Consider the following 13884-nt stretch of genomic DNA (forward strand, 5'->3'; position numbering starts at 1 on the left):
AGAAGGCTGATGCCTTTTAGTTCAAAGTCAAGCCTACGGCATAGCCTATATGCGGCTGTTTACATTTAGAGCTCGCCATTTCTGTTCCATGTGTTTTTCTCCAATTACACAGCCATTTTGGTTGTATGGACAAAACAAACGTATCAATGATGTTTTTCGATGACTAGATTCATTTATAGTTCATGACTCTTTCCCACCTGTTTTGTGTGTAGTCTGCCCCTCTGCTTTCATACGCAAAGCCTTCGTCGTAGGTCCAGTGCAAAAGCAAGAAGTGGCTTTTTCCCCTTAGGCCACTCGGCCTCTTGCGCACAGTGCTTTGTGTAATTTCAGCCTGAAAGGTCACATGCACGCGCAGGCAAGAATGATTCACTGACAGTCTGATGCACACAAAAACCCACAACCACAGCTATCCAAAGTTTGTCCGTTCTATACTAACTTAGATCTTGTGGTCATTATTGCTTTGAACAAACCATCCTTGAATTTGTGGAACATCCAACTTAAATATAGCCCATTGAAGAAGACCCAGGTGGGACTTGAAGCCAAAATCTCCAGCGCCGGATGCTGATGCCTTATCCATTAGGCCACTGGGCCTTGTCTGGCATGCTTTTCCTTTGATCAGTAATATGCCTTCAAGGGGTTTCTAACGCTCAAACAACTACACTTTCGTATCTCGACGCCAGGTCGTGGTCCGTCTTTGAGATGGGCTTCACTGAATTTGTGGCGCCCTCCCGAAAGTCTTAATGTAGAAGAGGCTCGTTGGTCTGGGGGTATGTTTCTCGATTTGGGTGCGAGAGGTCCCGTGTTCAAATTCCTGACGAGCCCGGGGATTTCAGAAAGAGCAGCAAGGTTGGATCCTTCCTTTTGCAGCACTGAGCCAAACTCAAAACTGTCATGTTTTTGAAACCCTTATTACTGCTTGTGTTCATCTGTACAACAACATAGCCAAGATTCAGCCAGATGACAAGGGCTTATTTCCTTGCACAGAACGTACTCAGAATCGCTGCCTGCCAGGGAGTGTGGCTCCCTAACGACAAACGCTTTCTATTAAAACTAGTGCCTTGCCATTCTTCAGTGACTCTACAAGTGTATGCAAGTAGCCGAATCTTTAGTCAGTCAGGCTCGTTTGTCTAGGGGTATGATTCTCGCTTTGGGTGCGAGAGGTCCCTGGTTCAAATCCTGGACGAGCCCGGCAGTTTCTGAACAAGCAGCTAGTCCGATGACAAGCGTTTATTTCCTGCACAGAATGTACTCTGAATCGCTGCCTGCCAGAGAGTGCAGCTCCCTAAGGACAAATGCTCTTATTAAAAATAGTGTCTGCTCATTCTGTTTGAGGCCAGTGTTCGGTGACTGTAGAAGTGTACGCAAGTAGCCCCATCCAGCGTCAGGCAGGTTCGTTGGTCTAGGGGTATGGTTCTTGCTTCGGGTGCGAGAGGTCACGGGTTCAAATCCCGGACGAGCCCTCTCACCTTTAGTATGAGTTCAAGGGTTCTCTGACTCAGTATGCAATTGCATGTGATACCACAGGAAATCTTCTTCATTTTTTTTCTTTTTTTAAGCTGGGTGATAAAACAAATTGTGCTCTTCCTGGTGTATGAAAGGCATTGTTTTCCCTTAGAAGTTGACGGAGAAGAAAGCTCATTCTGACGGAGAAGAAAGCTCATTCAGAAGCTCAAGCCCGCTTGAATGAGTCCAGTCAGAAGCGAGACTTGCTGAAGTTCTCTCTGGAGCAGAGACTCAGTGAGTTGCCCAAAAATCACCCGAAGGGCAATCTGATTTTGGAGGAGTTAGACATTTTGTCCTCCCCACCTCTCAGCCCCTGCCCAAGCATCATGTTTTCAACCACTTCATAGTCTGGCCATTTACTTTTCTTTATCAACCACTTCATAGTCCGGCCATTTAATGCAACCCACATAGTACTTGACGTCACGTTCTGCAGCATCAGAGGCTGATGCTTTGGCAAAATTTAACTTTTTTCGCAGGTCTGTAGATGCTGTAGTGGGATTCAAAGCATTTTAAATCGCTCTTAACTGAATTACCCGTGGCTCTTTTGCAGAAACGCTAAGCACAGGTATACTTGTTGTTCTGTAGAGTTTCTTTGAACAACTTTTCATTGACTTTTTGCAGCATCGGCTTAGAGCTAGCGCAACAAGCACGCCCTAGTAACAGCCTCCCTAGGTAGGAGGCTGATCCCTTTTAGTTCAAAGTCAAGCCTACGGCATAGCCTATATGCGGCGGTTTACATTTAGAGCCCGCCATTTCTGTTCCATGTGTTTTTCTCCAATTACACAGCCATTTTGGTTGTATGGACAAAACAAACGTATCAATGATGTTTTTCGTTGACTAGATTCATTTATAGTTCATGACTCTTTCCCACCTGTTTTGTGTGTAGTCTGCCTCTCTGCTTTCGTACGCAAAGCCTTCGTCGTAGGTCCAGTGCAAAAGCAAGAAGTGGCTTTTTCCCCTTAGGCCACTGGGCCTCTTGCGCACAGTGCTTTGTGTAATTTCAGCCTGAAAGGTCACATGCACGCGCAGGCAAGAATGATTCACTGACAGTCTGATGCACACAAAAACCCACAACCACAGCTATCCAAAGTTTGTCCGTTCTATACTAACTTAGATCTTGTGGTCATTATTGCTTTGAACAAACCATCCTTGAATTTGTGGAACATCCAACTTAAATATAGCCCATTGAAGAAGACCCAGGTGGGACTTGAAGCCAAAATCTCCAGCGCCGGATGCTGATGCCTTATCCATTAGGCCACTGGGCCTTGTCTGGCATGCTTTTCCTTTGATCAGTAATATGCCTTCAAGGGGTTTCTAACGCTCAAACAACTACACTTTCGTATCTCGACGCCAGGTCGTGGTCCGTCTTTGAGATGGGCTTCACTGAATTTGTGGCGCCCTCCCGAAAGTCTTAATGTAGAAGAGGCTCGTTGGTCTGGGGGTATGTTTCTCGATTTGGGTGCGAGAGGTCCCGTGTTCAAATTCCTGACGAGCCCGGGGATTTCAGAAAGAGCAGCAAGGTTGGATCCTTCCTTTTGCAGCACTGAGCCAAACTCAAAACTGTCATATTTTTGAAACCCTTATTACTGCTTGTGTTCATCTGTACAACAACATAGCCAAGATTCAGCCAGATGACAAGGGCTTATTTCCTTGCACAGAACGTACTCAGAATCGCTGCCTGCCAGGGAGTGTGGCTCCCTAACGACAAACGCTTTCTATTAAAACTAGTGCCTTCCCATTCTGTAAGAGGCCAGGATTCAGTGACTCTACAAGTGTACGCAAGTAGCCGAATCTTTAGTCAGTCAGGCTCGTTTGTCTAGGGGTATGATTCTCGCTTTGGGTGCGAGAGGTCCCGGGTTCAAATTCCAGACGAGTCCAGCAGTTTCAGAACAAGCAGCCAGTCCGATGACAAGCGTTTATTTCCTGCACAGAATGTACTCTGAATCGCTGCCTGACAGAGAGTGCAGCTCCCTAAGGACAAATGGTCTTATTAAAAATAGTGTCTGCTCATTCTGTTTGAGGCCAGTGTTCGGTGACTGTAGAAGTGTACGCAAGTAGCCCCATCCAGCGTCAGGCAGGTTCGTTGGTCTAGGGGTATGGTTCTTGCTTCGGGTGCGAGAGGTCCCGGGTTCAAATCCCGGACGAGCCCTCTCACCTTTAGTATGAGTTCAAGGGTTCTCTGACTCTGTATGCAATTGCATGTGATACCACAGGAAATCTTCTTCATTTTTTTTCTTTTTTTAAGCTGGGTGATAAAACAAATTGTGCTCTTCCTGGTGTATGAAAGGCATTGTTTTCCCTTAGAAGTTGACGGAGAAGAAAGCTCATTCTGACGGAGAAGAAAGCTCATTCAGAAGCTCAAGCCCGCTTGAATGAGTCCAGTCAGAAGCGAGACTTGCTGAAGTTCTCTCTGGAGCAGAGACTCAGTGAGTTGCCCAAAAATCACCCGAAGGGCAATCTGATTTTGGAGGAGTTAGACATTTTGTCCTCCCCACCTCTCAGCCCCTGCCCAAGCATCATGTTTTCAACCACTTCATAGTCTGGCCATTTACTTTTCTTTATCAACCACTTCATAGTCCGGCCATTTACTGCAACCCACATAGTACTTGACGTCACGTTCTGCAGCATCAGAGGCTGATGCTTTGGCAAAATTGAACTTTTTTCGCAGGTCTGTAGATGCTGTAGTGGGATTCAAAGCATTTTAAATCGCTCTTAACTGAATTACCCGTGGCTCTTTTGCAGAAACGCTAAGCACAGGTATACTTGTTGTTCTGTAGAGTTTCTTTGAACAACTTTTCATTGACTTTTTGCAGCATCGGCTTAGAGCTAGCGCAACAAGCACGCCCTAGTAACAGCCTCCCTAGGTAGGAGGCTGATGCCTTTTAGTGCAAAGTCAAGCCTACGGCATAGCCTATATGCGGCGGTTTACATTTAGAGCCCGCCATTTCTGTTCCATGTGTTTTTCTCCAATTACACAGCCATTTTGGTTGTATGGACAAAACAAACGTATCAATGATGTTTTTCGTTGACTAGATTCATTATAGTTCATGACTCTTTCCCACCTGTTTTGTGTGTAGTCTGCCTCTCTGCTTTCGTACGCAAAGCCTTCGTCGTAGGTCCAGTGCAAAAGCAAGAAGTGGCTTTTTCCCCTTAGGCCACTGGGCCTCTTGCGCACAGTGCTTTGTGTAATTTCAGCCTGAAAGGGCACATGCACGGGCAGGCAAGAATGATTCACTGACAGTCTGATGCACACAAAAACCCACCACTACAGCTATCCGAGGTTTGTCCGTACTATGCTAACTCAGATCTTGTGGTCATTATTGCTTTGAACAAACCATCCTTGAATTTGTGGAACATCCACAGGCCACTGGGCCTTGTCTGGCATGCTTTTCCTTTGATCAGTAATATGACTTCAAGGGGTTTCTAACGCTCGAACAACTACACTTTCGTATCTCGATGCCAGGTCGTGGTCCGTCTTTGAGATGGGCTTCACTGAATTTGTGCCGCCCTCCCGAAAGACTTATTGTAGAAGAGGTTCGTTGGTCTAGGGGTATGATTCTCGCTTTGGGTGCGAGAGGTCCCGGGTTCAAATCCCGGACGAGCCCGGGGATTTCAGAACGTGCAGCAAGGTTGGATCCTTCCTTTTGCAGCACTGAGCCAAACTCAAAACTGTCATGTTTTTGAAACCCTTATTACTGCTTGTTTTCATCTGTACTACAACATAGCCAAGATTCAGCCAGATGACAAGCGCTTATTTCCTTGCACAGAACGTACTCAGAATCGCTGCCTGCCAGGGAGTGTGGCTCCCTAACGACAAACGCTTTCTATTAAAACTAGTGCCTTCCCATTCTGTAAGAGACCAGCATTCATTGACTCTAAAAGTGTACGCAAGTAGCCAAATCTCTTGTCAGTCAGGCTCGTTGGTCTAGAGGTATGATTCTCGCTTTGGGTGCGAGAGATCCCGGGTTCAAATCCCGGACGAGCCCAGCAGTTTCAGAACAAGCAACCAGTCCGATGACAAGCGTTTATTTCCTGCACAGAAAGTACTCTGAATCGCTGCCTGCCAGAGAGTGCAGCTCCCTAAGGACAAACGCTCTCATTAAAAATAGTGTCTGCTCATTCTGTTTGAGGCCAGTGTTCGGTGACTGTACAAGTGTACGCAAGTAGCCACACCCAGCGTCAGGCAGGCTCGTTGGTCTAGGGGTATGATTCTCGCTTCGGGTGCGAGAGGTCCCGGGTTCAAATCCCAGACGAGCTCTCTCACCTTTAGTATGAGTTCAAGGGTTCTCTGACTCTGTATGCAATTGCATCTGATACCACAGGAAATCTTCTTAATTTTTTTTTCTTTTTTTAAGCTGGGTGATAAAACAAATTGTGCTCTTCTTGGTGTATGAAAGGCATTGTTTTCCCTTAGAAGTTGACGGAGAAGAAAGCTCATTCTGACGGGGAAGACAGCTCATTCTGACGGAGAAGAAAGTTCTTTCAGAAGCTCAAGCCCGCTTGAATGAGTCCACTCAGAAGCGAGACTTGCTGAAGTTCTCTCTGGAGCAGAGACTCAGTGAGTTGCCCAACAATCAACCTAAGGGCAATCTGATTATGGTGGAGTTAGTCATGTTGACCTCCCCACCTCTCAGCCCCTGCCAAAGCATCATGTTTTCAACCACTTCATAGTCTGGCCATTTACTTTTTTTTATGCAATTGCATGTGATACCACAGGAAAATATTCTTCATTTTTTTCTTTTTTTAAGCTGGGTGATAAAACAAATTGTGCTCTTCCTGGTGTATGAAAGGCATTGTTTTCCCTTAGAAGTTGACGGAGAAGAAAGCTCATTCTGACGGAGAAGAAAGCTCATTCAGAAGCTCAAGCCCGCTTGAATGAGTCCAGTCAGAAGCGAGACTTGCTGAAGTTCTCTCTGGAGCAGAGACTCAGTGAGTTGCCCAAAAATCACCCGAAGGGCAATCTGATTTTGGAGGAGTTAGTCATGTTGTCCTCCCCACCTCTCAGCCCCTGCCCAAGCATCATGTTTTCAACCACTTCATAGTCTGGCCATTTACTTTTCTTTATCAACCACTTCATAGTCCGGCCATTTACTGCAACCCACATAGTACTTGACGTCACGTTCTGCAGCATCAGAGGCTGATGCTTTGGCAAAATTGAACTTTTTTCGCAGGTCTGTAGATGCTGTAGTGGGATTCAAAGCATTTTAAATCGCTCTTAACTGAATTACCCGTGGCTCTTTTGCAGAAACGCTAAGCACAGGTATACTTGTTGTTCTGTAGAGTTTCTTTGAACAACTTTTCATTGACTTTTTGCAGCATCGGCTTAGAGCTAGCGCAACAAGCACGCCCTAGTAACAGCCTCCCTAGGTAGGAGGCTGATGCCTTTTAGTTCAAAGTCAAGCCTACGGCATAGCCTATATGCGGCGGTTTACATTTAGAGCCCGCCATTTCTGTTCCATGTGTTTTTCTCCAATTACACAGCCATTTTGGTTGTATGGACAAAACAAACGTATCAATGATGTTTTTCGTTGACTAGATTCATTATAGTTCATGACTCTTTCCCACCTGTTTTGTGTGTAGTCTGCCTCTCTGCTTTCGTACGCAAAGCCTTCGTCGTAGGTCCAGTGCAAAAGCAAGAAGTGGCTTTTTCCCCTTAGGCTACTGGGCCTCTTGCGCACAGTGCTTTGTGTAATTTCAGCCTGAAAGGGCACATGCACGGGCAGGCAAGAATGATTCACTGACAGTCTGATGCACACAAAAACCCACCACTACAGCTATCCGAGGTTTGTCCGTACTATGCTAACTCAGATCTTGTGGTCATTATTGCTTTGAACAAACCATCCTTGAATTTGTGGAACATCCACAGGCCACTGGGCCTTGTCTGGCATGCTTTTCCTTTGATCAGTAATATGACTTCAAGGGGTTTCTAACGCTCGAACAACTACACTTTCGTATCTCGACGCCAGGTCGTGGTCCGTCTTGGAGATGGGCTTCACTGAATTTGTGGCGCCCTCCCGAAAGACTTATTGTAGAAGAGGCTCGTTGGTCTAGGGGTATGATTCTCGCTTTGGGTGCGAGAGGTCCCGGGTTCAAATCCCGGACGAGCCCTCTCACCTTTAGTATGAGTTCAAGGGTTCTCTGACTCTGTATGCAATTGCATGTGATACCACTGGAAATCTTCTTCATTTTTTTTCTCTTTTTTTAAGCTGGGTGATAAAACAAATTGTGCTCTTCTTGGTGTATGAAAGGCATTGTTTTCCCTTAGAAGTTGACGGAGAAGAAAGCTCATTCTGACGGAGAAGAAAGCTCATTCAGAAGCTCAAGCCCGCTTGAATGAGTCCAGTCAGAAGCGAGACTTGCTGAAGTTCTCTCTGGAGCAGAGACTCAGTGAGTTGCCCAAAAATCACCCGAAGGGCAATCTGATTATGGAGGAGTTAGTCATGTTGTCCTCCCCACCTCTCAGCCCCTGCCAAAGCATCATGTTTTCAACCACTTCATAGTCTGGCCATTTACTTTTCTTTATGCAATTGCATGTGATACCACAGGAAATCTTCTTCATTTTTTTTCTTTTTTTAAACTGGGTGATAAAACAAATTGTGCTCTTCCTGGTTTATGAAAGGCATTGTTTTCCCTTAGAAGTTGACGGAGAAGAAAGCTCATTCTGACGGAGAAGAAAGCTCATTCAGAAGCTCAAGCCCGCTTGAATGAGTCCAGTCAGAAGCGAGACTTGCTGAAGTTCTCTCTGGAGCAGAGACTCAGTGAGTTGCCCAAAAATCACCCGAAGGGCAATCTGATTTTGGAGGAGTTAGTCATGTTGTCCTCCCCACCTCTCAGCCTCTGCCCAAGCATCATGTTTTCAACCACTTCATAGTCTGGCCATTTACTTTTCTTTATCAACCACTTCATAGTCCGACCATTTACTGCAACCCGCATAGAATTTGACGTCACGTCCTGCAGCATCAGAGGCTGATGCTTTGGGAAAATTGAACTTTTTTCGCAGGTCTGTAGATGCTGTAGTGGGATTCAAAGCATTTTAAATCGCTCTTAACTGAATTACCCGTGGCTCTTTTGCAGAAACGCTAAGCACAGGTATACTTGTTGTTCTGTGGAGTTTCTTTGAACAACTTTTCATTGACTTTTTGCAGCATCGGCTTAGAGCTAGCGCAACAAGCACGCCCTAGTAACAGCATCCCTAGGTAGAAGGCTGATGCCTTTTAGTTCAAAGTCAAGCCTACGGCATAGCCTATATGCGGCTGTTTACATTTAGAGCTCGCCATTTCTGTTCCATGTGTTTTTCTCCAATTACACAGCCATTTTGGTTGTATGGACAAAACAAACGTATCAATGATGTTTTTCGATGACTAGATTCATTTATAGTTCATGACTCTTTCCCACCTGTTTTGTGTGTAGTCTGCCCCTCGGCTTTCATACGCAAAGCCTTCGTCGTAGGTCCAGTGCAAAAGCAAGAAGTGGCTTTTTCCCCTTAGGCCACTCGGCCTCTTGCGCACAGTGCTTTGTGTAATTTCAGCCTGAAAGGTCACATGCACGCGCAGGCAAGAATGATTCACTGACAGTCTGATGCACACAAAAACCCACAACCACAGCTATCCAAAGTTTGTCCGTTCTATTCTAACTTAGATCTTGTGGTCATTATTGCTTTGAACAAACCATCCTTGAATTTGTGGAACATCCAACTTAAATATAGCCCATTGAAGAAGACCCAGGTGGGACTTGAAGCCAAAATCTCCAGCGCCGGATGCTGATGCCTTATCCATTAGGCCACTGGGCCTTGTCTGGCATGCTTTTCCTTTGATCAGTAAGATGCCTTCAAGGGGTTTCTAACGCTCAAACAACTACACTTTCGTATCTCGACGCCAGGTCGTGGTCCGTCTTTGAGATGGGCTTCACTGAATTTGTGGCGACCTCCCGAAAGTCTTAATGTAGAAGAGGCTCGTTGGTCTGGGGGTATGTTTCTCGATTTGGGTGCGAGAGGTCCCGTGTTCAAATTCCTGACGAGCCCGGGGATTTCAGAAAGAGCAGCAAGGTTGGATCCTTCCTTTTGCAGCACTGAGCCAAACTCAAAACTGTCATGTTTTTGAAACCCTTATTACTGCTTGTGTTCATCTGTACAACAACATAGCCAAGATTCAGCCAGATGACAAGGGCTTATTTCCTTGCACAGAACGTACTCAGAATCGCTGCCTGCCAGGGAGTGTGGCTCCCTAACGACAAACGCTTTCTATTAAAACTAGTGCCTTCCCATTCTGTAAGAGGCCAGGATTCAGTGACTCTACAAGTGTACGCAAGTAGCCGAATCTTTAGTCAGTCAGGCTCGTTTGTCTAGGGGTATGATTCTCGCTTTGGGTGCGAGAGGTCCCTGGTTCAAATCCTGGACGAGCCCGGCAGTTTCTGAACAAGCAGCTAGTCCGATGACAAGCGTTTATTTCCTGCACAGAATGTACTCTGAATCGCTGCCTGCCAGAGAGTGCAGCTCCCTAAGGACAAATGCTCTTATTAAAAATAGTGTCTGCTCATTCTGTTTGAGGCCAGTGTTCGGTGACTGTAGAAGTGTACCCAAGTAGCCCCATTCAGCGTCAGGCAGGTTCGTTGGTCTAGGGGTATGATTCTTGCTTCGGGTGCGAGAGGTCCCTGGTTCAAATCCCGGACGAGCCCTCTCACCTTTAGTATGAGTTCAAGGGTTCTCTGACTCTGTATGCAATTGCATGTGATACCACAGGAAATCTTCTTCATTTTTTTTCTTTTTTTAAGCTGGGTGATAAAACAAATTGTGCTCTTCCTGGTGTATGAAAGGCATTGTTTTCCCTTAGAAGTTGACGGAGAAGAAAGCTCATTCTGACGGAGAAGAAAGCTCATTCAGAAGCTCAAGCCCGCTTGAATGAGTCCAGTCAGAAGCGAGACTTGCTGAAGTTCTCTCTGGAGCAGAGACTCAGTGAGTTGCCCAAAAATCACCCGAGGGCAATCTGATTTTGGAGGAGTTAGACATTTTGTCCTCCCCACCTCTCAGCCCCTGCCCAAGCATCATGTTTTCAACCACTTCATAGTCTGGCCATTTACTTTTCTTTATCAACCACTTCATAGTCCGGCCATTTACTGCAACCCACATAGTACTTGACGTCACGTTCTCCAACATCAGAGGCACAACACGATTGTTAGCACAACACGCTAGTAAATCGCTAGCCTGTTAACGCGCCACCCGTGCGCTCAGTTATTTATTTATTTTTCTCTTGCGCGCCCGCGCCTCATCATAAAAAGCCCAGGTGAGTAAGAATCAGTCAACAAATACAGTGAGTAATGTCTTGTCCTGTTATTGTAACCTGCACTTCATGTTACATGTTTAGCATAGCCTTCCCCGTCGGCAATATAGGGTTTATATGTGATAAATGCAAGGAGACAGTCAGGCTGACGGAGAAGATTTCAGAATTAGAAACACGAATCCAAACTTTAATTGAGGATAGTAAGTGTGCTAGAGCTTTAGATACTATTTTGGATGCGCCTAGCATAGTGAACCCTTTACATGATTCGGTTCCGGCTGAATTATTGCCTGTACAGCCAGGCAGATTGGTGACAGTGAGGGATCGCTCGAGTCGCGGATCAAAAAACCACTCTTCCGTTCCGATTACCACAACAAATCGATTTGCCCCACTCAGTGAAACACCCACTGAGAATTCTGTTGATTGTGCCCTGGTAATTGGCGATTCTATTACACGGAACGTGAAAATAGGGACACCGGCCAACATAGTCACATGTTTGCCAGGAGCCAGAGCGCCTGACATCAAAGCAAATTTAAAAGTGCTGGATAATGCTAATCGTAAATTCTCTGAGATTATTATTCACGTCGGCACTAATGATGTTCGACTTCGCCAGTCGGAGATCACCAAAATTAACCCTCTGGGGACGGATTGGGCGGTACCGCCAAAAATGGCATACTTTTACAAATGTGTAATTATCTTAAAAACTATTAATGATAGAGAGGTGCCGTCTTTTTTTGCCGTCTTCCTCAGATTCCGCTGAAAACAGTGATAACAAACTTACCCGGCTTGTATACACACTTCCTTGTTGCGCAATACCACTACGTCAAAGGCCAATGAAATCGATGTTGTTTGCCAGATTCACGAGCAACAACCAATGGAAAATTGCCGATGGAGGAATATTTTTCTTACCCAATCAGAGGAAGGTTACCATGACGTATTCTAGCAAATCGGAGGACTCTGTAGCCTCGCCAGGGGTGATATACTATTACGCAAACAGCGTTGAGTGGCAGAGACTACAGAAAGCGAACGGACGGGCCGTCGAGTATAAACAAGGCTTTACGGAGCGCGAGCACACAGAGATATGAGAGAGAGACAGAACAATTATAATATATTTATATATACACATACAATTATAGCATTATTTATTGTTTTAGCACTTTTATGATGGCAAGCAGTAAACGATTTACGGTGGAACAAGCTCTGGAACAATTACTGGAGAGTGACGAGGAGAAACCATTGCTTAGAAAATTCTAAGCATTCCTAAGGAAAACGCCTGGGACTATTTGTAAATAAAGTTAAATTTTTCATTGTTCTTTACACATTTTATTTAACAATTACACATGTCTGTCAAGCAAAGGCTTTGACAAATATATTTTTTGTTCAAAAACTGTTCACTATTGTTGTGTGATGTGTGATTTTCAGAAATAAATGCCAAAAATCGAATTTCCGTTTTTGAAATTCTCTAGTTTATTGTACATTTTCACTCATACTTCCTTTATAAACATATTACATGCGTGCCTCTGTTAGCTTAGGGTCTTCTGCATCCATAGATACCAAACACATGGTGTTCCATCTCCATTACATATAGTTTATAACCCCAAATATAAAAATAGAGAAAACGGACCAAAAAGAGCTAGTCCCCAGAGGGTTAACATTAAAGAGGTGTTTGAACTCGCAAGTACGATGTCAGGCACTGTAATTTGCTCTGGCCCCCTTCCTGTTCGAAGGAGTGATGAGATAGTTAGTAGATTGTGTTCACTCAATGGCTGGCTGTCTAAGTTGTGTCCGCAAAATAATATAGAATTCGTAGACAATTGGAAAAGTTTTTGGGGCAAACCTGGCCTGTTGAAAAGAGATGGTATTCATCCCTCCTGGGATGGTGCTGCTCTTCTCTCTAGTAATTTGGCTCATAGTCTTAGAGATAAAACATGACAATCTGGGGCTCAGGTCAGGAAGCAGACAAACTGGCTAAACCAACCGTCTGCTAGCGGCCTCGCGTCACCAAGGTCAGATAAATCCCATCACATAGAGGCTCTTTCACCTAGATATCATCATATAGAGACTGTGTCTGTTCCCCGAATTTGGAAATACAAAAAACTTCCAAACCTATCTAAGCTTAAAAATTTAATTGATGTTCAACAAGTAAAAAACAGATATAATACAGATGAGAAAACGATAAATCTTGGGTTGCTGAATAGTCGATCCCTTACTTCAAAAGCACTTATTGTCAATGATATGATTTCAGATAATAACCTAGATGTGCTGTGTTTGACAGAAACCTGGCTAAAACCAAACGATTACATTACTTTAAATGAGTCCACCCCGCAAGATTACTGTTTATAAACATGAAACTCGTCCGAAAGGCAAAGGGGGAGGTGTTTTGCTATAATTTATAGTAATATTTTCAAAACCACTAATAAATCTAGTTTTAAATATAATTCTTTTGAAGTGTTGGTGCTTAATGTAAAAATATATAGTGTAAACGATAAATGACGTTTGAGAATTCTGCTGGCTACTGTATACAGGCCCGCAGGGCACCATAAAGACTTTATCAAAGAATTTGCTGACTTTCTATCAGAATTAGTATTGGCTGCAGATAAAGTACTAATTGTTGGTGATTTTAATATACATGTAGATAATGAAAAAGATGGATTGGGATTGGCATTTAAAGACATTGTAAACTCAATTGGAGTTAGACAACACGTGTCAGGACCTACTCATTGTCGTAATCATACTCTAGATCTAATATCATCACATGGAATAGATGTTGATGCCATTGAAATACTGCAGCAGAGCGAGGACATCTCAGATCATTATCTAGTCTCATGTAAATTACATTTAGCCAAGGCTGCAAAGCCGACTCCGTGTTATAAATATGTTAGACCTATCACTTCTGCCAAGAAAGATTGCTTTATCAATAATCTTCCTGATCAGTTTCATCATCTCAGCATCCCAGATAGCTTAGAAGAACTCGATATTGCAACAGAAACTTTTAACTCTCTATTTTCCAGCACTTTAGACACAGTTGCTCCGCTGCGCTTAAAGAAGATTAAAGAAAATAGTCCAACGCCGTGGTACAATGAGCCCTTAAGAGAGCAGCCAGAAAATG

At 44.4% G+C, this 13884-nt stretch overlaps 1 protein-coding gene and 7 non-coding genes across 8 annotated transcripts; all 8 read left to right on the forward strand.

The window, feature by feature from the left end:
* The first annotated feature begins 1116 nt into the window (after nucleotides 1-1116).
* Nucleotides 1117-1188, forward strand: trnap-ugg (transfer RNA proline (anticodon UGG)). Its single transcript has one exon. It is a non-coding gene; the product is annotated as a tRNA-Pro (tRNA).
* A 2392-nt stretch (nucleotides 1189-3580) lies between these two features.
* Nucleotides 3581-3652, forward strand: trnap-cgg (transfer RNA proline (anticodon CGG)). The gene has a single exon. It is a non-coding gene; the product is annotated as a tRNA-Pro (tRNA).
* A 1384-nt stretch (nucleotides 3653-5036) lies between these two features.
* trnap-ugg (transfer RNA proline (anticodon UGG)) lies at nucleotides 5037-5108 on the forward strand. The gene has a single exon. It is a non-coding gene; the product is annotated as a tRNA-Pro (tRNA).
* A 309-nt stretch (nucleotides 5109-5417) lies between these two features.
* On the forward strand, nucleotides 5418-5489 carry trnap-ugg (transfer RNA proline (anticodon UGG)). Its single transcript has one exon. It is a non-coding gene; the product is annotated as a tRNA-Pro (tRNA).
* A 200-nt stretch (nucleotides 5490-5689) lies between these two features.
* trnap-cgg (transfer RNA proline (anticodon CGG)) lies at nucleotides 5690-5761 on the forward strand. Its single transcript has one exon. It is a non-coding gene; the product is annotated as a tRNA-Pro (tRNA).
* A 1778-nt stretch (nucleotides 5762-7539) lies between these two features.
* Nucleotides 7540-7611, forward strand: trnap-ugg (transfer RNA proline (anticodon UGG)). Its single transcript has one exon. It is a non-coding gene; the product is annotated as a tRNA-Pro (tRNA).
* A 1433-nt stretch (nucleotides 7612-9044) lies between these two features.
* On the forward strand, nucleotides 9045-12845 carry LOC143745489 (uncharacterized). Its single transcript, XM_077237645.1, has 3 exons — nucleotides 9045-9056; nucleotides 11074-11410; nucleotides 12430-12845. The coding sequence occupies exons 1-3, from the start codon at nucleotides 9045-9047 to the stop codon at nucleotides 12705-12707; spliced, it is 627 nt and encodes a 208-aa protein (XP_077093760.1). The 3' UTR covers nucleotides 12708-12845.
* On the forward strand, nucleotides 9833-9904 carry trnap-ugg (transfer RNA proline (anticodon UGG)). The gene has a single exon. It is a non-coding gene; the product is annotated as a tRNA-Pro (tRNA).
* Nucleotides 12846-13884: the final 1039 nt, after the last annotated feature.

The sequence above is a fragment of the Siphateles boraxobius genome, unplaced genomic scaffold (genome assembly GCF_051911475.1).
Source record: "Siphateles boraxobius isolate OS27281-9 unplaced genomic scaffold, OSU_SipBor_1 1, whole genome shotgun sequence".
NCBI classification, from domain to species: Eukaryota; Metazoa; Chordata; class Actinopteri; order Cypriniformes; family Leuciscidae; genus Siphateles; species Siphateles boraxobius.